Source organism: Carassius carassius, chromosome 50, assembly GCF_963082965.1.
Source record: "Carassius carassius chromosome 50, fCarCar2.1, whole genome shotgun sequence".
Classification (NCBI taxonomy): domain Eukaryota; kingdom Metazoa; phylum Chordata; class Actinopteri; order Cypriniformes; family Cyprinidae; genus Carassius; species Carassius carassius.
In genome coordinates, this window is record NC_081804.1 from 1,895,685 (window position 1) to 1,922,242 (window position 26,558).

Below are 26,558 nucleotides of genomic sequence, written 5' to 3' on the forward strand. Positions count from 1 at the left end.
GTTTTATGAACTATTTACATGGAAATTATGTTCGTGTATTAAGAATCGCTATTACTTACGCAAAAAAATTTTTTTATAGGAAAATAAATTAAATAGGAAATTCATTCTGCCTGTTTAAACGTAACAGTACTCAAATGATTTTAATAATCATTTACACAAATTTGTTTTGTATGCATTTCATGAAACGACAGTTTACATAAGAATGATTTTACAAACATTGTATGTAAATTCGTGAATGAATGAAGCCAATTCATTACAGCTCTCAAAATGTAAACATACGAAATTAAACCATGAAGTAAAAACATAAAGGCAGCAATAACCAAAGTTTCATTTTTGTTTCATACAACATGCTGTTTTTACATGTAAGAATTATTTGTCTGGTTTATTTATACTTTTGGGTAGGCTATGATTTGTTCTTAAACTGTTAGCAAAGAGCATGCTCCGGTTAGCAGCAGTTGGGCAGAGTTGGCAGGAACTTCCGGAAGAACTTCCTGAACTCTGTGTTGAAGATGGTGTAGATGACGGGGTTGAGGGCGCTGTTGACGTAGCCTAGCCAGGTCACGATGCTAGTGACGCTGCTGGGGATGTAGCAGTCTTCACAGACAGCCCTCATCGTGTGCACTACGAAGAACGGCGTCCAGCAGAACAGGAAGGCACCTGGAGATGACACATCAACGTTTTTTCTCTTCAGTAAAATGCTGTTAAGTGCACTACACTTTATAAACCATGAGCATTTAAAGTGGCAGTCGACAAAACTTCAGCACACTTAATAGTAAATACAATAGTAAATGTTACTTTTAGGCAAAAATGTTTCTTTGCTACTTTAATGATAAATTATCTGTCTTTTTTTTATTAATAAAAATAAATGTTTAAGAATGTCATGTTAATTGTCTCCTTCAAACAAACTAAAAAACTATGAATTTCAAAGTATATAATATATACAAATTATATAATATAATATATATATATATATATATATATATATATATACTCAAATTAGACGATAATATGTCTTATAGGGTCAGAATGTTGGTTGCACTCTGTTAAATGTGTATTTTAATAATAAATGACCCATCAATTAATCATGTGAGTAATTCGATTTTTTTTTGAAAAAACATGTACATTTTCTCCAAAAAGCTGCATAATAAAAAATATATATATTTCTACTTTATTTTTTTTTATATAAAAATTACATTATACATTTTCTAATTTTCTAAATAATCATTTATTTATATGGGAAGAATATTGGTTGGGCCCTATCAAGCAGCATTAAATACAATCATCTTTTTTTATATACATAACATTTTTCAACAGGTTTCTTGTAAATGTACTGAAGAACATGTCATGGTATTTTCTCTTTAAAAAAATCTGCAAATCGAAGGTCATAAAAAAAAAAACAGTCAATAATGAATACATTTCCAACTATTTCAGTATCATTAATTAATCATCATCAATAATTTAATTAATGTTTTGAGAGTTTATCTATTACTTTTCATAAACAACACAGGGAGAACAAAATTTTAGTAGAGTTTAGTAAAAACTTGCCCCTGGATTTTCTCAACATAAAAATATTGGATGGAGATTTATAAGGGAAAGTGAATAGTTTAGGTGCTGTAACTGGCCTCCATTTCTTTCTTCATAATTATTTTTTTACCATTTTTTAAATGGCCCTGAGATGTGACAGAATATTTGTACCTCAATTGTAGTCTCTTAGTTAATATGGGTTCATCGGATCTAGAGTATAACAGGACTTGATGTATTTCATGTCTTCTTACCTACTACAACAGGAAGCACCCTCATTGCTTTCCTCTCCCTCCCATTTATTTTGGCTCTCTTCTTTTGCCGGTTCTGGTTTCGATGTTCATGGTAGTTCCCACCGGGATAGGCGAGCATGCACACGGGGTCAGGGCTGTCAGGCTCCTGCTCCAGCTCCTCTAAGGTACTGTCAGACAGATCTTTCTTGATGACGGGCGGCAGGCCGGACAGCGGCTGCAGGGACGAGGCGGCCTCCTGAAGCTTTCTGCAGGCCTTCATGCTGCTCCTCAGCTTGGCTTTCCGTGCTTCCTCCCAGTTCCTCAGGCCCCGAAACATCCCGCAGTACAGCACGAGCATGATGGGGCACGGCATGAAAAACGAACAGACGGAGGAATACACCACGTAGTTGTTGTCCTCCAGCTTGCATTCGCTGTGGTCCCGGTTGGGGACCTTGTTGACTCCGAACATCACTGGGGAGGCCACGGCCGAGGCCAGGATCCATGTGGCAGAAAGCAGGACAATCTGTCGCTGATCCACGTGTTTGCGGTTGTAATTAAGAGGGATGGAGACTGCGATGAACCTGGAGCCAGCCATATGAGGTATTACAAGACAATCCATGCAAAGCTAGTAAAGGGTTAATTCACCCCAAAATAAAAAAAACCCCATAAATAATTCACCTTGAAGTCATCCTAGGTGTATATGACTTTCTTCTTTTCATACAGTTATTTAAAAAATAGTCTTTCAAGATCGTTCAAGCTGTTTGATTGCACTACATCGGTCCATGAGAAGTTTAATAAAAAGCTCATCCATTAAAAAGCCATCATACTCATACTGCTTCGATTACAACTGTGAGGGCAAGCTAGATTCAAGTGATAATTACGTTTTGAATATGGATATTTTTCTTACAAAAATGCATCTATTCACTACAGAAGGCCTTTGTAACCCCCTAAGCAGTGTGAGACACATTTTTTAATGAATGAGCTTTCTATTAAACTTCTTATGGACCGATGCAGTGCAATCAAACAGCTTGAAAGATCTTGAAAGACAATTTTTAAAATAACTCTGACTGGATTCATATGAAAGAAGAAAGTCACATACACCAAGGATGACTTCAGGGTGAGTTTATTATGGCTTAATTTGTATTTTTGGATGAACTAACCCTTTAAATCAACATAGAAATGTTCTTGACTCCTGATGAGCACATTGCTTTTATCATTATTTGCCAGCAAAGCCACATCTCTTATTCGCTGATTGAGCTGACCCAGTTATGTGTTGACCTAATTTTCCCCTGAACCCTCAACATCTAATCAGATAATAACACTCATATCCAATGTGTGTGTTTTTTATAAAGTGACTCCAGTTTAAGATAAGCATAAAGGTGAATCTCATAAAACAAGTGAAATGTCCAGGTCATATTTCACCCTGAAATCTACGTTGAGAAATATATATATATATATATATATATATATATATAGATAGATATATCAAAGACACAATGTGTGCAACAGGTTGAAGTCAGACCCACCTGTCTATGCTGATGGCACAGAGGTTAAATATAGAGGCGGTGCAGAGCATGACATCCATGGTCATCAGTCCATCACATAGGGTCATATTGAGGGACCAAACCCCATCCTGGAACTGAGAAGAGAGAAAATCATCATCTTTTACTCTTCACCCATCTGTTGCTTCTCTGTCACTTTCTCATTGCTCTCGGACCGCTTTCACCTTCTCCTATAACTCTGTGTTCTTAGAGCCACAGTGGAGCGACCGTGAAACCTTAATTTCCTTATTATCAGCTTGGCGTTGTCACAACAACCAATCCAAACAGACACACACACACATCTCATGCTCCGGGGCTGATGGTAATTTAGTGTCTGATATGCATGCCGCAGTCTAAAAAAAGAAATAAAACAGCAGAGAGGAGGATTTAATGGCATTTTAATTATTGGCCAGGAGAAAAGGACAGATTCTTAATTGCTTTTTGGTAATGGCCTCTCTCCCATGCCAACGAGCCACATTCAACCTACAAGTGGAAACCATGAGATAATGGTGAGGGTGCTCATGTAAAATTGTAATTAAGCCACAGCTGACTCACTAGAGCATATTTTCTCCGTGCTCTTGACCTGAGGAGCCATTAGCCGTAAGCTTTGCTCCTGGTTACTTTGTCCCCACTGTCCGGGGCCCTCAGTATCCAGTTTAGGGGATACGGTAACCCCGAAACCATGCCTGAATGCAATGCCTGATCGCTAGTTTTTTTAGCGATCAGATTTTACCTCTTTGCTCTCGGCCCTCGTGCACACATCCCGTGGTGGCAGACAATGCATATTGTGTGATGTGTGTTTATGACAGTCTCAGCAGGAGGGGGCCAAATCAATGCATGTCTGCACATTTTTTCATGCAAGGGTAAATGAGTGAGTTTGTTTTGCACTAAACCGTGCAATATAGTTGTTTACCAGATTGGGTAAGAATTTAATTACAACCAAGTTAATGGATTACATCACTGTTACGATGAAAACGGTAGTTAATGGCAAGCTTTAGTTATTGTTGAAACAATGTTTACGTTAACATTTAATAAAGAAATGTTATATTATATATTTAAATAATTATATTTTTCATGTGACTGCGTGTATATATGATAAATATTTAAATAACTTGATTTAAAAAATGTAAATTTTTAAATATTTTTTAAATACTAAGTGTATGTGTATATACACACAAACAAAAAAAAATTAATAATTATATATATATTAATATTTAAATAATTTACTAGTGTATAATTTATTAATTTATATTAATTTAAATATTTTAATAATTAAATATTACATATGCACACACACACACACACACACACACACACACATAATTAAATGTTTATCTATTACATGAATAATTCATGCTATTTGCTTTATACACACACACACACACACACACACACACACACACACACACTCAAAATTTATTAATTTATATGTATTAATTAATATTATTTTCCCCAAGATTGTTTGCTGTTTTTTTTATCAAGAAACAATAGTGTTAACAATAGATAAAAGATAGATATACACTATGTTCTGTTATTCTGTTATTGTTCTGTTAGATAGCAATGTATATTCATATTTTTAATATTATAATATCGCATGCATATAGAGAGGGAGAGAGAGACATACAAGCACAAGCGCGCGCACACTCAAAATTTAATATTTGAATATATTTTATCATTCAGAAAATATGATCAAAATGACATGTAAATAATTTGTTAACATTTTTCAATATTGCATAAAATCACGTTATGAGCCTACATATAATTGACATGCGAAAACCATCATGAAAGTGGTCAAAACTTACAGAGGTAGGCAGCCAGTAAGAAGGTTTTACCTCGTCGTTTAAGATGATCAGCAGATAAACCGGCTTAGCAGGGTTCTAAAGTTGGTATCTGTTTGTCACCTTAAACACTATATTAGGCTAAATGTCAAATCTCTAGGTAATGACTCACCTCTGCATACACGAACAGAGGTAAGACCAGAACAGCCAGCAGCAGATCAGCAACAGCCAAGCTGACGATGAAGTAGTTGGTTGTGGTTTTGAGCGCTTTCTCCGTGCACACGCTCAGACACACGAGCACGTTCCCGCAGATGATGATGATGATCAATAATATCCCGAAGACGAGCGCTGGGAAGTTATAGTTGGTGCTGTGGCTGGAGGCGGTGAGGTTGGCTGACATGTCTTCCTCTAGTCATCTGGGAATCCCTTGTTAAAACTGACCGATAAAACCCGTTTCTTCTTCGCCATGATTTGCGTGTTTGTCAAAACTTGGAGAGTTCCGCTTTGGAGCTGCGTCCCGTTATATATATTCTGTCCTACTCACCGCTAAGATCATCGCTGTTCATTCCTCGCTCTTCGACGCGAAAGTTTTCCTTCAGGCTGATCTTCAAACGCTTATTTCCATCCAGAGTCTTAAAGGCGGCTTAGCAAGGACGCATCACTTTGTTACAGTTAGTGAATATGGCTGGATAAAGACAGAGACGAACAGTCCTGATAATCTCGTCCTGTAGACGAGGAGTGGGACATTATCCACGACTGGATGAAGGGTGCAGGTTTAAATCTTAAGCTGCTATATTAAATCACTTATATTAATGTTTTCCCTGATAGCACACGTGCATCACTTAGACGTTTATTTGACGTCTGTATTTACATCTGCAAGACGTAGGCTTTTTTTTTTTAAGTGTTTGCTCATCTGCAACACCTCTATAGGACATTTAGAAGATGTCTTTAAGATTATGAATGTACAGTGTATTGTTATCTTAAATACGTCTATCAGATCTATTCCAGATGAAGAGATCTTTAAGAGACATCTCTCAGATGTACGTGTGCTATCTACTGATTTTCAGGGAGGTTTACTGTTACCCAGATAGCACACATATGTCTGTTAAACATCGCTTCATCTGGAAAGCATTTGCTGTGTACAAACATCTGATAGACGTCTTTAAAACATTTTACATTCATTTACATTCATTCCAATTCATAGACATCTTCTATACGTCTTCTCGACATCTGATTGGATGTCCTATTGATGTATTGCAGATTAGCAAACTCTAAAAAAATACGTCTGGCAGATGTCAGATAGACCTCTCCGTTATGTATGTGTTCTATTAGGGTATATTGAATCGCTTATATTTATTGATATCCACTGTGCAAGTAGCTATAGCCTTATGTACATCACAGAGATGTATATTTGACATCTGCAAGATGTATTTTTAAGAGTTTGCTCATCAGATGTCGAATAGACATTTAGAAGATGTCTCTAAGATGTTTATGGTTTATAATGAATGTAAAACTGCCATCTTAAAGACCTCTATCAGATGTTTGTACACAGCATGCTTTCCAGATGAAGCGATCTTTAATTAACAGACCTTTTACTGTTAAAAATAATTTCTGTTGGACATTTGAATCTGCTTGTACTGTTGCTATCGATGCTTTAATGCAATTTTTGCTCGTGAGCATGAAAATACATTAATTTTACCGGTTGATGAAACATTCATTGTTTTACTCTTTCCTAGTTTTTTTTTCCCACAGGATTTTAAATTAGAACCTAACTATATAATTGCAGTCTGTTAAAGGTGAACTATATGAGTTTACAGAAACAACGTGTATAAATATACTTGGATCAGGCTCGTTTTAGAGGGGCTTTGGCCACTTCTTTAGATCATTTTAGACAGAGTTTTGCATGCCACACAGCAGAATACATATGTCATGCTTGGAGTCCATGTGTGTTCCTCACAAAACAGGGCTTAGACAATGGTTTATGTGTTTGTCCTTTGTAAAATGGTCGATTAAACATCTGTCAAAACAAATTAGTGCTGCTTTCGTTCCGGCTGCTGAATCTCACACAGGTGTCTGTCATGTCTTTTTTGTGTCTGAGGTCCATTCATTAGCCACAGTGGCTCATGCACACCAATTAACAGTGTTTTGGATGATATGATGTTTTCAATGATAAATGCAATTCAGACATTATAATAGTAGTATATAATAATAAACACACTGATTTTATTTTAATAGTTATATAAAAAAGCGTAAATTAAAATACGCAATATTTTTTCTAGTCATTTTTATTATGACTGGCATGCCTCTATAATGAAATTAAATGGCTAAATTATGTTAAGTGCTTTCATCTGCCCATATTGTCAGCGATAGTCATCCGATATGCAACCAGTGAGAGTGTTGTGTCATAATCTGTTTTGCCATGGATTATCTGTGTAGGTTTCAACTGCATTATAAATCTTTGAGTAATGCTTTGACCTTTCCATGTTGTAAAGACAAATGCAGGAACGTTGACCTTTTACACATAAAAGTCCTGCTGTTTTGTTGAGTAAAACTCATTAAAGCAGTAAATTTAGTAATAATATGACACGTTTACTGATTGAAATATTGAAGATGAATGGATTTGTTGTCTTGGTTTTATTTTGTGGATAACCATTAAAAGAGCAATATCTGCACCTGTGACCTGTTTTTCTGAGTGATTTATCATGATTGTTCATTTCTGAGGTACTCGTAAGTGCATTGGAGGAGACTGAACAAACTTTCAGACAGCAATATACATCAAACTGGTTAGATGGACAACTAAAACATATTTTTTACATGAACGTTCTGGTTGCAAAACAAGTTGATTTCTGGACAGCATCTGTGATGTGCTAGTCTTCACTTGTTTTGACCATTTAATTTATATTTAAAATAAAATTGTATATAAAAAGAAAATGTATTTTAAAATGTAACTTTTTAGCTGCGTCTATATTAATTAGTTGGTTAAATTATAATTTAGTTTTGTTTTCAAACATACTTTTTTTACATACTGAGGTAGAGTATACATGAAAATAATTTTGTAACATTTGAGCTCTATATTTAGAGAATATTTGATTAATAATTTGCAGTTCATGGAAGTAAATCAGTTGTGTTTGTGTCCTGATTACAGTATCGATCCAGTCAGGGATCTTTACCAAAGACGGTATAATTGCAGTTCCACATTAACCCTTTGATATTTTCACTCATATCTTATCTTTTCACTCTAGACTGGATAAAAGTAAACACCTTTATTAATCAATGTGTTTGACGTTTTCATTTAGATCTGTGCATGTTGTTGCAGCATAAATTGCCGTGTTTTTATTAAGTGACCTATCAAACCATTTTTTATCACTTGTGTGTCTCATCATCAATGCAATCTCATTTCCTTCTCATTAATGTCAGATTAAACCTTAAATAGTATTCAGATAAAAACACTTACGATCACCATAAAACATTATTAAATCTTATTACAGTGTCAATTTACGGTAATGTGTAAGGTTCGGTTATAGTGAAGGAGAAATAATATTAAATCTAAATGTCAGAGGAGTACTGAATAAAAACAAAAGTAAAACTGAACTAAAAGCACAAAAATAATGAATAATATTGTAATCATTTTAAATAGCCTAATGTTTGTTAAGCCCAAAGAACCATTTTGTGCTAAAAAGGGTTTTTTCTCCTTATATAGAACCTCTTGGCATAAAGGGTTCTTTTCAGTTGAGTAAAGAAACCCTAGGGTTCTATATAGAACCCCAAAGAACTTTCATTTCTAAGAGTTTGCAGGCTTATAGAATAGGAAAACAGCTTATTAACTTAAAAATAGCCTAAAATTAGTATCTTCTTTTTTCTTTTTGCAGTTTTAAAGGCATTTCTTTTCATTTTGTCACTGTTAATGTTGCTGATATTAATAAAATATTTATCTTAGAGTTTGTTTCATGTGTTCGTATAGTAACTTATGTTGTTGTTTATGTGTTAAAAATATCATAATCACCTTTGCGGTAGTATATTAAACAATATTCCATATTGTTGGGCCTTCTGTATACAGATTGTACACGCTTAAAAATAAAAGATCCAAAAATAACTCTTCTAATTCCACAAAGAACTTTTTGTGAACAGTTTCATAAAGAACCTTTTGAGGAATGGAATGAGTTCATGGATGTTAAAGGTTCTACATGGAATTATATGACAACAGGAGGGCATTATGGGTAAATGTTCATGTGGTGAGGTTGTTTGCTGCACACACATACAACAGCAGCTGATTGATCCGAATGTGGAAATGATTCATAAGAATATTGATTTTCAACTTCAGTGAATTAAAATGGTTATCTACATCATAAATATAGGGAAGCAGGCCTTGACCTTTTCAAAAGGGATCTCCTGAATATATTCAGTCACAATCTGTTGATGTTAATTTTCCACCGCCAACAAAATACGACAGGATTTTGTAAATATAATTTTTTTTAGATTGGGTGGCCAATTCGTACGATCCCATTCATACATTTTTGTACGATCTGAATATGTCCCAATGACCATAAAGTTTTGAGGTGGAGATTAATGCTTGCGCTTATTTCTAGAAATCTTAGGTTTTCGAACAAATCACATCATAAGTTCATATACAGTAAAATCACCTCCTCATAAAACACAACTTATACTGTCTTCTGGCATCTTTAGCATCAGAATACATTTTTGAGTCATGTGCTCATCTGATTCTTATGAAAGCCTGCTTCCGCCACTGAAAAAAAAGTACTTGTGACTTTTTATTTCACAATTTCCAACTTTATGCAATTGCAAATTTACATCTTGCAATTCTGACATTTTTCGTGAGACAAACTTTCGTGATACAAACTCGCAATAGTGATTAATGAAGTCAGAATTGTGAGATATAAACTCAGCACTGTGATTTAAATGCGCAAATTCTGAGAAAAAAAAGTTAGAAATGCAATTTAATATTTTGTAATTCTGAGCTTTTCTCGCAATTGCAAATTTCTAACACACAATACTAATTTTATAACTCGCAATTGTGAGATAAAAAGTCGCGGTTACATTTTTTAACATTTTTATTCAGTAATTTGTGTATGTTGTTTCTCTAGATATATGGGGTGTTTACACAACACCTTTTTCAGCTAAAAATTTTGTATGCGTCTTGGCCGTTCATTTACATGACAATGCATTTTTGGGGCCTGAAATGCAAACTATTAAAAACAGGTTGTAAGTTTTTGGAAACTATACAGTTTTATCATCTCTGTCTAAACTATGAAAATACAAAGTTATGAAAATTGTGACGTCATGCGTAACATGCATATTACCTGTTAAGTCTATAAGTCTATATGCACTGGTAGTGTTTCTTTACATCGCCAACTACTGGCCAGGCATGCATAATACAGCGTTTTTAGCCATTTTGTTCCTGACCCACAATACAGAGAGACTTTCGATATTAAGGCCCGAGAATACTTCACTTTCCAAGTTCTGTTCATGTTGTACGTGGACCGTCTTGTGTGGTCACAGAATTTGGGCTGCATCCTTGGTTTGCAAAGTGGCAATATAATTTTTTTTATATCTCCAGTAGTAATCCAGTCATTGAAAACTATCACTGCTGAACTGTACTAAAAGAGAACATTCTCACAACTTTCACTAAGATCTTTTTTTATGAAGTTATAAATAGTAATGTTTATGGAACATTCTTATCACTTATCACTTGAGAGATTCTCTGAAACATTCTTATGTTATCTGTACTTGATACAAATGTTCTTAGAATATTAAAAATAAAAGTTACATGCCTACTTCTTTGCAAGGTAAATGTGTTTGTAAGGCACTCGACTCCCTCTATTGGTACTTGATCCGAAGGTCTGGAACATTATCAATCAAGATCAAGGAAAATGTTTTGTAATTCTTTGATCTGGAAAAACAATCATTATGTAAAAATGTTTTCATGTTTTAACGTACTCTAAGTTTGGCATCTTGACAAATCTGAGTACATTTTGAGACTTAGTTGAGAATCTCCTGAAGAGGAGATGCATGTGAGGTTTATGAACTGCTTAGAAAATTCTATTTATTTATCTATTACAGGCATAACTGTTCAAACTAGTTCTTAAGTCACAGTGGATGTTTATGCACTTGGTTCCTGAGAAAGAGTATCAGCAAAGTCTCCATTTAGTGTATATGAACTGAGCTCAGCTGCAGGAAATGTAAAGTGCATATTTCATAAAGACATCAGCCTAAAATTAAACTCAGTAATCATGCTGAAGTGCCACGGAATCCATCACACAGAATCTAAATGTGTCCGTTCAAGCTCACCACAGATCAGTCATCAGCCAGCATGTCATTTACAGGGATACATGGCAATTTCAATAATGCCGGTGTTATTTACAACACTCTTTCCCACTTCACTAAGCACTTTTTATCTCCTCTAATGGTGTATTATTTCAAAATATGTATAAAAAAACAATAAAAGAGGTCATGGCAGCTGTCTCCATCCTCATCGTATCATTCTTCACAGAAACAAATGTGTTTAATAACCTCTGAGAGAGCTTTAGAGCTAATTATTCCCTCATAAAAAAACCTGAACCTATGAACCGTCAAATTAGAGTCAAAAATGATGTTTAAGAAAGCATACGGCTGTGATTCACTGCTGTTGGGGAGTTAAAGTCTAGTCTATAAAAAAGAAATTAGAGCTTTATTCAAATCATCTGTTATTGTCTTCATCTTCACAACAAACGAGTGAAGGACAGATAAAAAAGATGCACTTTTTAATGTGCATATTATTATACACTACACTACACTCTTAGAAAAAAGGGTTCATTGGGGTTCTATATAGAACCATAGGGTTCTTTACTCAACTCCAAAGAACCTTTTATGCTAAAAAGGTTCTATAATGACAAGAAAGAACCCTTTTGGCACAAAGGTTCTTTAGGCTATTATTCATTCACATATTACATTATTCTGCAACATTTTGTATTTGTAATTAAATTATTGTTTGTAGTAACTTAATATCACATTTTAATCATGCTGATTTTTGTAGAAAAACTGAAATGGCACTCTTCGTGTGATATTGATAAATTACATAAAATGATATAAATATATACATTTTCTAACCCCCATATCTTGAATTTTTGTGATCATTCACATGCATTCATAAATGCATTTAAATACACCGAAAAATGCAGTGAAAGAACGCTCTCAAAATGCACACGCGCCACGCGCACTATAGCCTATGACTTCATCATGTAACTTTACATTAGCCTAGATGCGTGCACTTTTTAGGCACGATTTGTTTAGTTTTTTAATATACTTGATACTGTTAAAAGGCACATCATTAAAACAAAAAATACCAGTTCACATATAACACCTAAACACGCGTGGAAAACGTAATTAGAACTAGCTGCTAAATTAGTAAAAAAATGCCTTTCCATATACAGCTATGATTCGCGAACCCTAACTGACTCAAATGATTCGCGATCCGAACTCCCGAACTGACACAAATGATTCGCGAACCCACTGAACTCCCGAACTGATTCAAATGATTCGCGATCCCGCTCCGAACTCCCGAACTGACTCAAATGATTCGCGAACCCGCTCCGAACTCTCGAACTGATTCAAATGATCCGCGAAGCCGCTCCGAACTCCCAAACTGATTCGCGATCCCCAAATTCACTCAAATGATTCACGAACCCCAAACTGACTCAAATGATTCGCGAACCTGCTCCAAACTTCCAAACTGACTCAAATGATTCGCGAACCAGCTCCGAACTCCCGAACTGACTCAAATGATTCACGCTCTGAACTCCCAAACTGACTCAAATGATTCGCGAACCCGCTCCGAACTCCCGAACTGACTCAAATGATTCACGCTCCGAACTGCCAAACTGACTCAAATTATTCAAGCTCCGAACTCCCAAGCTGACTCAAATGATTCGCGAACCCGCTCCGAACTCCCAAACTGACTCAAATGATTTGCGAACCCGCTTTGAACTCCAGAACTGACTCAAATGATTCGCAAACCAGCTACGAACTCCCAAACTGACTCAAATGATTCGCGAACCCGCTCCGAACTCTCGAACTTATTCAAATGATTAGAAAACCCACTTTGAACTCCCAAACTGACTCAAATGAATCACGCTCTGAACTACTGAACTGACTCAAATGATTCACAATCCGAAGTTCCCATCCAAATCAAATGACACTGCCAGCGCTACTATTGGCTTAGTTCTCTAATTTCATTACATTTACTGAAATTAAGGTACAAAAAGTATGTTGTTAACAAATAAAATATCAATATTTCCATTCCGAACTGCTTTCCACATCGAAACATCCACGAACATAACCAGGTGAGCAGATCACTCTCTCACTATTTGATTGCTCTAGTCTTTATCCACTCATCATCATCATCCACCAATCAGAACACCAAGAAATATTTGACCACAGCTGCAGTGCTTCAAAATCTCTTGCAGCAGCTCAACACTGGTTTTCTCTGAGGTGGTCGGAACACATCAGATTGTGGTTAATCTTGCAGATCATGACTTATATCTACTCTTCCTCTCCCTGCAGTTTGGTAATATAAAGATTCCTCCTTTGAACTTGTCATATGGAGAGATTGTATTTTATTTGTGTTGGGTGCTGTGTTTTCCGTGTGTGTATTTGGCACTGATTGTTTTTCCCTTTTTTTCCTCTTGATGTTGTGTTTTTATTTGATGTGCACTTTATTTTGGTGATGGTTTTATGATCTTTAGAATGTAGGATGACACCCCATATTTTCCTAGGGCCTGGATCAGAACTGATTAGCGGATGGACGGCTGTTGGTAATCGCTATAACAAATCACAGATCATTTAAAAAGGGAAGCGAATGAACTGAAAGCGCGTGTCTGCTACACTGTGAACTCTGCTTGGTGCTGCTCTGTTCCCCTTGTTCTCTACTGCTGGATGGTAGTTGCGATTGACTTATTTTGTTGACAGTCGTTGTATGGGATAATTGTTTGCTCATGTCGAAGCCAGAAGTTGTTGATGTGCCAGTCCAGTTATCAACTCGGTGGCTGCTATGTCTTCGCCTTCTCTGCTGCGCTAAGATTGTTGCCGATCCTTGCTGTGCTGTCCAGAGTCTACCTCATCCGTCCTGTCCCGGTGGTGGGTGGAGTACTGTCCAACAGGACAGTTTATTGGTGAGTGATGCCCTGTGTTAAGTTATGCTGCCTCGTTCCGTCCGAAGTTAAGATCCAGCTTCACCTAAATTGGAGAGTTCCAGTCTGTCTGCTATAGTCATAATTTAGATATAAATATATAGCTTGTGTATATTCACGAACTGCAGTGATTTTGTTGTGTATTGCACGACTGGTAATTTTTCTATTGTGGTGTTGTGCTATGCTGTGTTTATTACTGTGGAAATACTGGCGGTTTCCTTTTTGTTTGTGTGAGTGTCGTATTGGTGTGGGCGAGTGATTGACAGGTGGCCGCTGCGTAGAAGCCACTGCTTGGCAAGAGACTAACTTGTGTTAAGGAATTGCTGATGGACTGCGGACACCTAAGGACTTCCAGTGGATTTTGGAGTGTTTTATCCTGTTCAGCTTTTAGCTTGAGTGAGAGTGTGTATGATGTACTCTTTTTCTATTTTATTGTTGTAATTCGAGATCATAAATATTTTTATATAGAACTGTTGTCTGGGTATATCTGTTGTGTTGCTCCCACCAAACTAAAAGAACTTGCAAATAAAAGATAAGGCTACTTTTATTTAGAGTCCCAGCTCTTTAATTGGGTGGCGTAGTCGAGCTACATTTAATTTGGGCCACATTTGGTGTAGTCGGCAGGGTTTGGTTTGGAGACATCCTAATCAGCCGCCACTTAGGAGGAGGGTCCAGTCCTATACACCTAACACCTGGGCTGCAGATGGTAAGCCTATATGCCACCAGTGTGGCCGCACTGGACATATTGCTAGGATCTGTAGACCCCCATCCGCGTCAATTACTGATTTAAACTAGCTTCTCCTGCTACTGAGGTCCAAGTAGCAGGGATTTCAGGGGAAGCAGGACCAAGGATTATATTTGTAGGTGACTGTCCTAAGGTTGAGGTTAAAGTAAATGGTGTGCCTTTAATTGGACTAATCGACACTGGTTCGCAAGTGACGTTAATGCAACCGTGTATTTGACCAACACTATCCAACAGATGCCCTATCATATGGCGTGGCCCCCAACAAATTGACACTTAGATACATGGGGTTTGTGCGTCCAGCAAACCGCAGGGACTTAACCGTTCCAGCTAGAAGCGAGGTGGTGGTTTGGGGGCGTGCACGGATGGGTCCGAAGGGGCAGGATTACTGTGGTCTGATCGAAGCACTGCCTGAGCTAGGGGCTTTTTCTGTGGCAAAGACTGTTGCATGCGTCAAACATGGCCGACTTCCTATTCGTATCCAGAATGTGACCTCTTGTCCTGTCTTTATAGGCCGCTACCAGAAGTTGGCGAAAGTGTTCTGTGTTGACAGTGCTGATATTCATGGCCAGACAGATCTAAGCCTGACCGTGCACGAAGATGTCACGGTGGATATTGTGGAGATCTGAAAGGGAGAACAAGTGGAACCACCTGTTGAGGTATTGGGAGATATAAAAGGCAGAGATGACTTGACTGAACAACAGAAGCAAGACGTTAGGGCGCTCCTGCAAAGGTGGGTCAGAGTGTTTGCCCTCCATGAGGAGGATTTTGGGCATATTGATGTGGTGCAGCACCAAATCCACACTGGTGATGCACCCCCAGTAAGGGAAAAATATCGGCCACTACCACCTATGATGTACCAAGAAATGCGTGCCTTGCCAGCTGATATGTTGGAAAAGAAGTTTATTCAGCCAAGCTCTAGCCCTTGGGCTGTGCCCACTGTGATGGTCCGTAAGAAGGATTGCAGTTGGCGCTTTTGCGTTGACTATCGTAAATTGAATTCCCTGACTCATAAAGATGCCTTCCTGCTCCCTCGTATAGAGGAGACCCTAACCTCCTTGAATCAAGCCTCTTGGTTCACCACACTCGATTTAGCTAGTGGTTATTGGCAGGTCACTGCTGTGACTGAATGGCCGGCTCCGACTACAATCAAAGAGGTACGTGCTTTCCTGGGCTTAGCAGGTTATTATTCCTGTTTTATTGCTAATTTTGCAAAGATAGCACGCCCCTGGAATGCCCTCCTAGTTGGGCCCCCCGCAGATAAGAGAACAGGATCTCGGCAGATCTCTTGGTCTGAGGAGTGTCAACAAGCCTTTGATCATCTAAAAACAGCTTTAACTGAGGCCCATATCTTGGCTTATGCTAACTATGCAGAACCTTTTGTGTTATACACGGATGCAAGCAATGCTGGTCTTGGAGCTGTCTTAGCCCAGTTACACAATGGGCGTGAGCGAGTTGTGTTCTATGCCAGCAGGAGCCTGCATCCTAGTGAGAAGAATGATGCCAACTACAGCTCCTTCAAATTGGAATTGCTAGCTTTAAAATGGGCCATAGTAGAAAATGTAAAGATTACTTGATGAGGGCCAAGGTGATCGTTTATACTGACAATAATCCTGTAGCCCACTTGCAGACCGCCCGCCCGCCTGGGGGCCACAGAACAAAGGTGGGTAGCCCAACTAGCTGCCTTCGACTACCATGTGAAGTGTCGTTCTGGTAGGGAAAATGCTAATGCAGATGCCCTTTCCAGAGTACCTGTTGAAGCTTCTTTAGGTGCTGATGTGACTAATTTAGTGTCTGTGGCAGATGTACATTCGACAGAAGGGCAGTCGATGGATGGCTGGGGAGCTAAACAGCTTGAGGACAAGGATTTGGACCAAGTGCGGAGGTATGTGGAAAGTGGGAAGTTTCCAATGGGGCAAGAGTGGCGAAATGCTCCACTTGGGGTGAAACAGCTGCTGCAACAAAAGGCAAGGCTGGTGATGTTGGATGGGGTTTTGTGTCGTCGAATTTCTGACTATAACACCCATGAAGTCCGCTTCCAGATTGTCTGCCCTGCTCAACAGCGTGTAAAGAGGTTTGGGAGAAACATCATAAAAGCTGTTCGACATTTGGGAGTAGAAAGGACCATAAGTTTCCTACTTCAACACTTCTTTTGGCCAGGTATGCAGACTCCGGTCCAACAGTACCGCTTCCTGTGTCCCGGTTGCCAGTTGAAAAAAGTTGATGCTGTGTCTAAAGCACCCCTGAAGCCTTTTACTGTGTTCTTCCCTATTGAGGTCATCGAGCTGGACTTCCTTTCTTTAGGGAGTCCCCATGACCCATATCAAAACATTCTAGTAATGACAGATGTTCAGCCGCTATGCCTGGGCTATTCCCACGAGAGATCAGACAGCGAGGACTACCGCTAGGGTCCTGTGGTTATACATTTATACAGATCTTTGGGTGTCCGATGAGATTTCATTCAGACCAAGGCCCAAACTTTGAATCCCAGCTGGTGGCCGAACTATGTAGCCTTTATGGTATCTCTAAGAGTAGGACGACTCCGTACCATACTCCGGGAAATGGCATGTGTGAACGACTCAACCAGACTCTCCTGAGCATGTTGCGGACAGGGTATGCACCTTCATATCTGATGTTTGGATGTTATGTCAGATTGCCTGTGGATGTAGCCCTGGGTGTTGAGAACCAGCTTGCCCGATATACCTGGGACAGTTGGGTGGGTGAACATCACCAACACTTGTTGTATGCCTACTCTTTAGCGGCTAAGTCTATGGGTCAGGCTGCAGAGCAGTATAAAAGGCAATATGACCGCAAGGCCAAGTCACTTCCCTTGACTCTCAGGGAACGTGTGTGGCGACGCAATAGGCAAGATGGGGGGAAAAAGGGAAGCTTTTATTTGGCACTGATTGTTTTTCCCTTTTTTTCCTCTTGATGTGGTGTTTTTATTTGATGCGCACTTTATTTTGGTGATTGTTTTATGATCTTTAGAATGTGGGATGACGCCCCAGTATTTTCCTAGGGCCTGGATCAGAACTGATTAGCGGATGGACAGCTGTTGGTAATCGCTATAACAAATCACAGATCATTTAAAAAGGGAAGCGAATGAACTGAAAGTGCGTGTCTGCTACCCCGTGAACTCTGCTTGGTGCTGCTCTGTTCCCCTTGTTCACTACTGCTGGATGGTAGTTGCGATTTACTTATTTTGTTGACACGATCATTGCTCCCAGTTTATTGGTGAGTGACGCCCTGTGTTAAGTTATGCTGCCTCGTTCCGTCCGAAGTTAAGATCCAGCTTCACCTAAATTGGAGAGTTCCAGTCTGTCTGCCATAGTCATAATTTAGATATAAATATATAGCTTGTGTATATTCACGAATTGCAGTGATTCGTTGTTTATTGCAAGACTGGTAATTTTTCTAATGTAGTGTTGTGCTATGCTTTGTTTATTACTGTGGAGATAGTGGCGGTTTCCTTTTTGTTTGTGTGAGTGTTGTGTTGGTGTGGGCGAGTGATTGACAGGTGGCCGTTGCGTAAACACCACTGCTTGGCGAAAGACGGACTTGTGTTAAGGAATTGCTGATGGACTGCGGACACCTAAGGACTTACAGTGGATTTTGGAGTGTTTTATCCTGTTCAGCTTTTAAGCTTGAGTGAGAGTGTGTATGATGTACTCTTTTTCTATTTTGTTGTAGTTCGAGATCATAATATATATTTTTATATTGAACTGTTGTCTGGGTATATCTGTTGTGTTGCTCCCACCAAACTAAAAGAACTTGCAAATAAAAGATAAGGCTACTTTTATTTAGAGTCCCAGCTCTTTAATTGGGTGGCGTAGTCAAGCTACATTTAATTTGGGCCACAAACTCCCACCTCTTCTTTGGGTTTTATTGTTCTGGGTCTGATTTTGGGCTCCTGGGGTCTCAAAAAAGAAACCTTTTCAATCTCCAAGGTGAACGTTATGACAACACACTCTTAGAAAAAAGGGTTCATTGGGGTTCTATATAGAACCATAGGGTTCTTTACTCAACTCCAAAGAACCTTTTATGCTAAAAAGGTTCTATAATGACAAGAATGAACCCTTTTGGCTCAAAGGTTCTTTAGGCTATTATTCATATTACATTATTCTGGAACATTTTGTATTTGTACCCGCTTTGGACTAGAGGTCTTCACAGTGCACCCGAGACCAGTCGACCCGGGACCCGTACGGGTTCGGGTCTATTTTTGATTGATCAGCCGGGTCCGGGTCGGGTCAGAATCTATTACTTCAGGTCCCAGGGCCTGTTTAACATTGTGTGTAATACCTTGTGATCGGAGTCATCGGACTCGGAGAACACCCGGCCGTGATCAGACACTGCTTGTGTTTCTTGTAACTTGCAACTAGTAAAATTAGGAAAAGAAAAGTGTGAGCCAAGAAAAGGAAAAAAAAACGTCTCTCTCTCTCTGCCGTTAGAAGCAGAGCGTGCAGACTCAGAGTTAATGCAAGGGCACACACGGTAACCATGCTTGCAGACTTGACGCACTCATATTTTAATATGAATATTTAATATGAATATTTAATATATTTCAAATCAGCAACAAGATCTGAGGTGAACTGTCACATGAATGTTTTTGATGACGCTCAGATTACGTTAAAAAGCATATTTCAGGTTGATCCGGCTAGCACGCATGTGCAGTCTCTCGACCGCGTGTCATGTTTCTATGGCAACCAGTGAGGGACAAACCGCGCTTACATTTTCTACCATTTTTATAATAATATAAATGAACCGTTTAACCTTAAAGTTTAAGTGGTCAGATTCAGACTCGACGCAGAGCAGAGAGCACAGAGATGATAGCAAATAAATAAGGTCAGCGGCCATGGCATTGCACGAGCGTTCGCAACAAACGCTCCGAACTGCCAAACTGACTCAAATGATTTGCAAACCCGCTTTGAACTCCAGAACTGACTCAAATGATTCGCGATCCCGCTCCGAACTCCCAAACTGACTCAAATGATTCACGATCCCCAAACTGACTCAAATGATTTGCAATCCCGCTCCGAGCTCTTGAACAGACTCGAATGATTCGCGAATCCGCTCCGAACTCTCGAACTTTTTAAAATGATTCACGCTCCGAACTCCCAAACTGACTCAAATGATTCGCGAACCCGCTTTGAACCCCAAACAGACTCAAATGATTTGCGATCCTGCTCCGAACTCCCAAACTGACTCAAATGATTCACGTTCCCATTCAGTTCCCAAACTGACTGAAATGATTCACGCTCCGAACTGCCAAACTGACAAATGATTCGCGAACCAGCTCCAAACTCTCGAACTGAATCAAATGATCCGTGAACCCGCTTTGAACTTCCGAACAGACTCAAATGATTTGCGATCCCCAAACTGACTCAAATGATTCGCGAACCCGCTTTGAACTCCCGAAATGACTCAAATGATTCGCTATCCCTCTCCGAACTCCCGAGCTGATTCAAATGATTCGCGATCCCCAAACTGACTCAAATGATTCACGATCCCGCTCCGAACTCCCGAACTGATTCAAATGATTTGCAATCCCCAAACTGACTCAAATGATTCGCGAACCCGCTCCGAACTCCTGAACTGACTCAAATGATTTGCGATCCCGCTCCGAGCTCCCGAACAGACTCAAATGATTCGCGAACCCACTCCGAACTGCCGAACTGATTAAAATGATTCACGCTCCGAACTCCCGAACTGACTCAAATGATTCATGCTCCGAACTCCCAAACTGACTCAAACGATGCGCGAACCCGCTTTGAACTCCCGAACTGATTCAAATGATTCGCGATCCCGCTCCTAACTCCCCAACTGACTCAAATGATTTGCGATCCCGCTCCGAATTGATTCAAATGATTCTCGATCCCCAAACTGACTCAAATGATTCGTGAACCCGCAAACTGACTCAAATCATTCATGCTCCGAACTGCCAAACTGACTCAAATGATTCGCGAACCCGCTCCAAACTCTCGAACTGACTCAAATGATCTGCGAACCCGCTCCGAACTCCCAAACTGACTCAAATGATTCGCGAACCCGCTCCGAACTCTCGAACTGACTCAAATGTTTCACAATCCGAAGTTCCCATCCAAATCAATTGACACCGCCAGCGCTACTATTGGCTTAGTTCTCTAATTTCATAACATTTACTGAAATTAAGGTATGAAAAGTATGTTGTTAACAAATAAAATATCAATATTTCCATTCCGAACTGCTTTCCACGTTGAAACATCCACGAACATAACCAGGTGAGCAGATCACTCTCTCACTATTTGATTGCTCTAGTCTTTATCCACTCATCATCATCATCATCCACCAATCAGAACACACGAGAATTCTTTGACCACAGCTCAATAATATAATAATTAATATAATTCAAGATTCAAGATTTTTATTCGTCACATACAAAATTATATATAGCATATATAACCAGCAGTGAAATGTGAGTCAGGTCCGCTCCATGGACAGTGCAATTATTAAAGAAAACAACACAGATGAAAATATACATAAATATAGCTATGTAAGAATGAAATAAAAGTAAACCGTAAAAGGTTTGAGGTAGATGTCCTGCAGAGAGGGGAGAGCAGACCCTGAAATGCGCTCAGCTAAGTACACAACTCTCTGCAGGGCTTTGCAGTCTAGACTGGAGCTGTTCCCAAACCACACTGAGATACACTGAGTCAATACACTTTCTATAGCCCCAGAATAGAAAGTTTTCAGGATTGCTGGTGAGACCCTGAATTTCCTCAGCTGTCGCAGATGGTACAGTCTTTGCCTGGCTTTATTAACCTGTGTTTGAATGCGTGTAGTCCAAGTCAAGTCCTCGGAGATGTTTACACCAAGGTACTTGAAGCTGCTCTCCACAGGGGTCCCGCTGATCATAAGAGAAGTATAGGGCTGCTGCTGTCTCTTCCTGAAGTCCACAATAAGTTCTTTTTAGTTTTGCTCACATTCAGAGAGAGACAGTTGTCCTGGCACCATGATGTTAATTTCTCTACCTCATCCAAGTATGCGGTCCTTACATTCACTTTATATTCACACCATTTCTTGTTAATCATGAAACACACTCCTCCGCCTTTGGATTTGCCGGCCTCGGCTGTCCTGTCCATCCGTAAAACAGAGAAGTTTTCAGACGGCGTTACAGCAGCGTCCGGGACCTAGGGCATGAGCCGCGTTTCAGACAAACAAAGGATGTTACAGTCCCTAATGTCCCGTAGGAAACTTATCCTGGCTCTAAGATCGTCCATCTTATTCTCCAGAGACTGGACATTGGTGAGCAGAATGCTCTGTAAAGGAGGGCGGTGTGCTCTTTTCCTTAGTCTGTTGCGAATCCCAGCACGTTTCGCGCGGTGTTTCTTGATCCGTCGCCTCGGGTGGTTATTCAGGTGGCCATTGTTCATCTCGGCGTTCCGGAGAATCTCAGATGGCCACGATGGGTTGGAGGATAATGTGTCCTGAAACAGATCAGTGAAGCGGTGTCCAATGTCCAAAAGTGTTTCTTTATCGTATATGATCAGTGCAGAGGTAATGTGTGTAAAAAGAGAAAGCAAAAGCAGGTAAAAAAGTAAATAAAAACATAATCTAAGCGGAGCGACCTGGACAGCGACCAGACTCGGCAGTGCCATCTTGAAAATATGTTTATATAATAATATAATATATAATAATATAATAATATTAATATAATATAATAATAATGAACACTGGTTTTCTCTGAGGTGGTCGGATCACATCAGATTGTGGTTAATCTTGCAGATCATGACTTATATCTACTCTTCCTCTCCCTGCAGTTTGGTAATATAAAGATGTCACGGTTCGTGAATGCACCGTCTCCAGCTGTAGTCATGTTATGTCATGTTGATTGGTTCATGTGGGTGTTGCCACTGATCGCCTGATCAGCGGCAGGTGCATCTCATTCCAACCGCCTATTTAACGCCCTGTCTTTCGTCTTCTGTTTGTCAAATCGTTGTTTGAGGTCCTGGTGTCGATGTCTGTTCGTGCTCCTGTGTTCCTGTCCTTGCTCAGTGTCCTGCTTCAGTCTTCATTGGATATTCACAGTCACTCACGGATTATCACCGCCGATCACCGATCTACCATCACCGCCATCGCTACCAACGCACTCAAATCACCTACCCACCTGTCTGTGCTGCCATCGTGGTTCCTGCGTCACTCACCAGCATTCATCCATCACTACTCCTGTCAATAAACTACCTTTACTTGCATCTGCCTCCTGTCCTCCATTGTTAGCGTCACCGAACGATCTGACCTGGCTCCTCCTCCACAACCCTAGCATTGACTGGCTCTCTAACTCCGTTTTGTCTTGGTGTAAAAGGTGTCATGAGTCTTGTCTAGTGTCTGCCTGTCCGTCTGTGTCTGTGTCTGTGTTGCAGGAGGAGGCGGTGGATTTGTCTAACGTGCCCGCTGAGTACCTCCATCTGAAGGAAGTGTTCAGTAAGTCTCGGGCTGCTTCTCTTCCTCCGCATCGTCCTTACGACTGTGCCATAGATTTACTATCAGGTAAGTCTCCGCCTAAGGGCAAACTCTATTCACTTTCTGTTCCAGAGAGGGAGGCTATGGAGAAATATATTTCTGATTCTCTAGCTTCCAAATTCATCCGCCCTTCCTCTTCTCCTGCGGGGGCGGGGTTCTTTTTTGTGGGAAAGAAGGATGGATCTCTGCGACCTTGTATTGATTACCGGGGACTGAACAACATCACGGTAAAGAATACTTATCCTTTGCCGTTGATGTCTTCGGCCTTCGAGAGGTTGCAGGGAGCGTCAATTTTCACAAAACTGGACTTACGCAATGCGTATCATTTGGTTCGGATCAGGGAGGGGGATGAATGGAAGACCGCTTTTAACACCCCCAGAGGGCACTTTGAATACTTGGTTATGCCCTTTGGGCTCTCCAACTCCCCAGCGGTCTTCCAGGCACTCGTCAACGACGTGCTGCGAGATGTGATCGATCAGTTCATTTATGTCTACCTGGACGACATATTGATTTTTTCTTCTTCTCTCCAGGAACATGTGCAGCACGTCCAACGAGTGCTTCAGAGGTTGCTAGAGAATGGGCTTTTTGTCAAGGCGGAGAAATGCGAATTTCATGCACAGTCAATTCCATTTTTGGGGTATATCTTGTCGACTGAGGGAATACGCATGGATCCCGAGAAGGTTAAGGCTGTGGTAGAATGGCCAAGCCCAGATTCCCGTAAGGCCCTACAGAGGTTTCTGAGGTTCGCTAACTTCTACCGGCATTTAATTCGCAACTTCAGCCAACTAGCCGCACCTCTGACCGCCTTGACCTCCGCCAAGACTGCGTTCAGGTGGTCGGACACAGCTCAGGCTGTGTTTGCCAAACTGAAGAGCCGTTTCATTTCAGCCCCTATTCTGATTACCCCTGACCCTACACGTCAGTTCGTGGTGGAGGTCGACGCATCAGAGGTGGGGGTAGGAGCGGTGTTATCTCAACGTTCTTCCTTAGACGACAAGGTCCACCCTTGCGCGTATTTTTCATATCGTTTATCTCCGGCAGAACGAAATTACGATATTGGTAACCGAGAATTGTTGGCAGTTAAGATGGCATTGGAGGAATGACGACACTGGTTAGAGGGATCGGGGGTTCCTTTTATAGTATGGACTGACCACAAGAATTTAGAGTACATTAGCACCGCCAAGAGGTTGAACTCCAGGCAGGCTCGGTGGGCACTTTTTTTCGGACGTTTTGACTTTACTATCTCGTACCGCCCGGGTTCCAAGAATATCAAACCCGATTCTTTGTCGCGTATTTTTGACCATTCCGAACGCCCGTCCACTCCCGAGTGTATTTTTCCTGAGACATTAGTGGTCTCCACTCTCACATGGGAGATCGAATCGAAGGTCAGAACGGCCTTAGAAGGGGTAACGCCTCTGCCCGGGTGCCCACCGAACCGTTTATTTGTGCCGGAGGGATTAAGGTCCAACGTTATCCAGTGGGGACATTGCTCGAATGTAGCTTGCCATCCAGGGGTTAACCGTACTAGATTTTTAGTCAAGCAACGATTCTGGTGGCCACTTATGGCTCGCGACATTCACAGTTTTGTTTTGGCTTGCTCGGTTTGTGCCACTAGTAAGACTTCCAATCGGCCCCCTGATGGGTTACTCCAACCGCTGCCGGTTCCTTCGAGACCCTGGTCCCACATCGCTCTAGATTTTATTACCGCCCTCCCAGGGCAACACGGTAGTTTTAACCGTGGTGGACCGGTTCTCGAAGGCGGCCCACTTTATTCCCTTGCCCAAATTACCCTCAGCCAAGGAGACAGCGTTGACCGTCGTAGACCACGTCTTTCGTTTACATGGCCTCCCGATAGATGTGGTTTCCGACAGGGGACCCCAATTTGTGGCTAAATTTTGGCAAGAATTCTGTAGACTACTGGGAGCGACTGTAAGTCTGTCCTCAGGGTTTCACCCCCAGAGCAATGGTCAAACCGAGAGAGCCAACCAAGATTTGGAAAGGGTGTTGCGATGTTTGGTCTCCAAGAATCCTTCCTCCTGGAGCCAACAATTGTCTATGGTGGAGTACGCCCACAATACCTTACCAGTATCAGCCACGGGCCTATCTCCTTTTGAGTGTAGTGTAGGTTACCAGCCACCTATTTTTCCCAGTATGGAATCCGAAGTTGCGGTCCCCTCCGCTCACGCCTTCGTCCAGAGGTGCCACCGCACTTGGACCAGAGCCCGTGAGACTCTACTCCAAGTGGGGGCGTGCACCAAGGCCAAGGCCGATCGCCACCGGTCTAGGCCTCCCGTATACGTCGTGGGTCAAGAGGTGTGGCTTTCAACCAAGAATATTCCTCTCCGGTCCGTATCTAATAAATTGGCTCCCAAATTTATTGGCCCGTTTACTGTCACCAAGATCATTAGTCCGGTGGCAGTCCGCCTTAAACTCCCTCCTACGTACAGGAGAATTCATCCCGCCTTTCATGTGTCCAAAATCAAGCCCGTATTTCATTCTCCCATTAATCCGCCTACCCCGGTCCCTCCCCCGCCGCGTCTCGTAGATGGGGAGACCACCTATTTGGTAAATCGTATTCTGGACTCTAGAAGGAGGGGACGCGGATTTCAGTACTTGGTGGACTGGGAGGGTTACGGTCCGGAGGAGAGTAGTTGGGTACCTGCTAGGGACATCCTGGATCACTCCCTTATCGATGATTACAATCGACAGGTAAGAGATTCTGGGGACGCCAGGAGGCGTCCTTAGGAGGAGGGGTACAGTCACGGTTCGTGAATGCACCGTCTCCAGCTGTAGTCATGTTATGTCATGTTGATTGGTTCATGTGGGTGTTGCCACTGATCGCCTGATCAGCGGCAGGTGCATCTCATTCCAACCGCCTATTTAACGCCCTGTCTTTCGTCTCCTGTTTGTCAGATCGTTGTTTGAGGTCCTCGTGTCGATGTCTGTTCGTGCTCCTGTGTTCCTGTCCTTGCTCAGTGTCCTGCTTCAGTCTTCATTGGATATTCACAGTCACTCACGGATTATCACTGCCGATCACCGATCTACCATCACCGCCTTCGCTACCA

General features: G+C 40.8%; 1 protein-coding gene across 1 annotated transcript; it reads right to left on the bottom strand.

The window, feature by feature from the left end:
- Nucleotides 1-5,479, bottom strand: LOC132133481 (D(4) dopamine receptor-like). The gene is made up of 4 exons (XM_059546328.1): nucleotides 5,246-5,479; nucleotides 3,281-3,393; nucleotides 1,776-2,335; nucleotides 1-657 (listed from the first exon to the last, which is right to left on the bottom strand). Exons 1-4 carry the CDS (start codon nucleotides 5,471-5,473, stop codon nucleotides 446-448), a joined length of 1,113 nt encoding a protein of 370 aa, XP_059402311.1. The 5' UTR covers nucleotides 5,474-5,479; the 3' UTR covers nucleotides 1-445.
- Between the last annotated feature and the right edge of the window lie 21,079 nt (nucleotides 5,480-26,558).

Coding starts and splice junctions, on each gene's coding strand:
- LOC132133481 (XM_059546328.1), bottom strand. CDS start 5,473: ATGTCAGCCAACCTCACCGCCTCCAGCCACAGCACCAACTATAACTTC. Junction 2,336..3,280: donor TGTGCCATCAGCATAGACAG/GTGGGTCTGACT, acceptor GGCTGGCTCCAG/GTTCATCGCAGTCTCCATCC. Junction 658..1,775: donor GGTGCTTCCTGTTGTAGTAG/GTAAGAAGACAT, acceptor TGTCATCTCCAG/GTGCCTTCCTGTTCTGCTGG.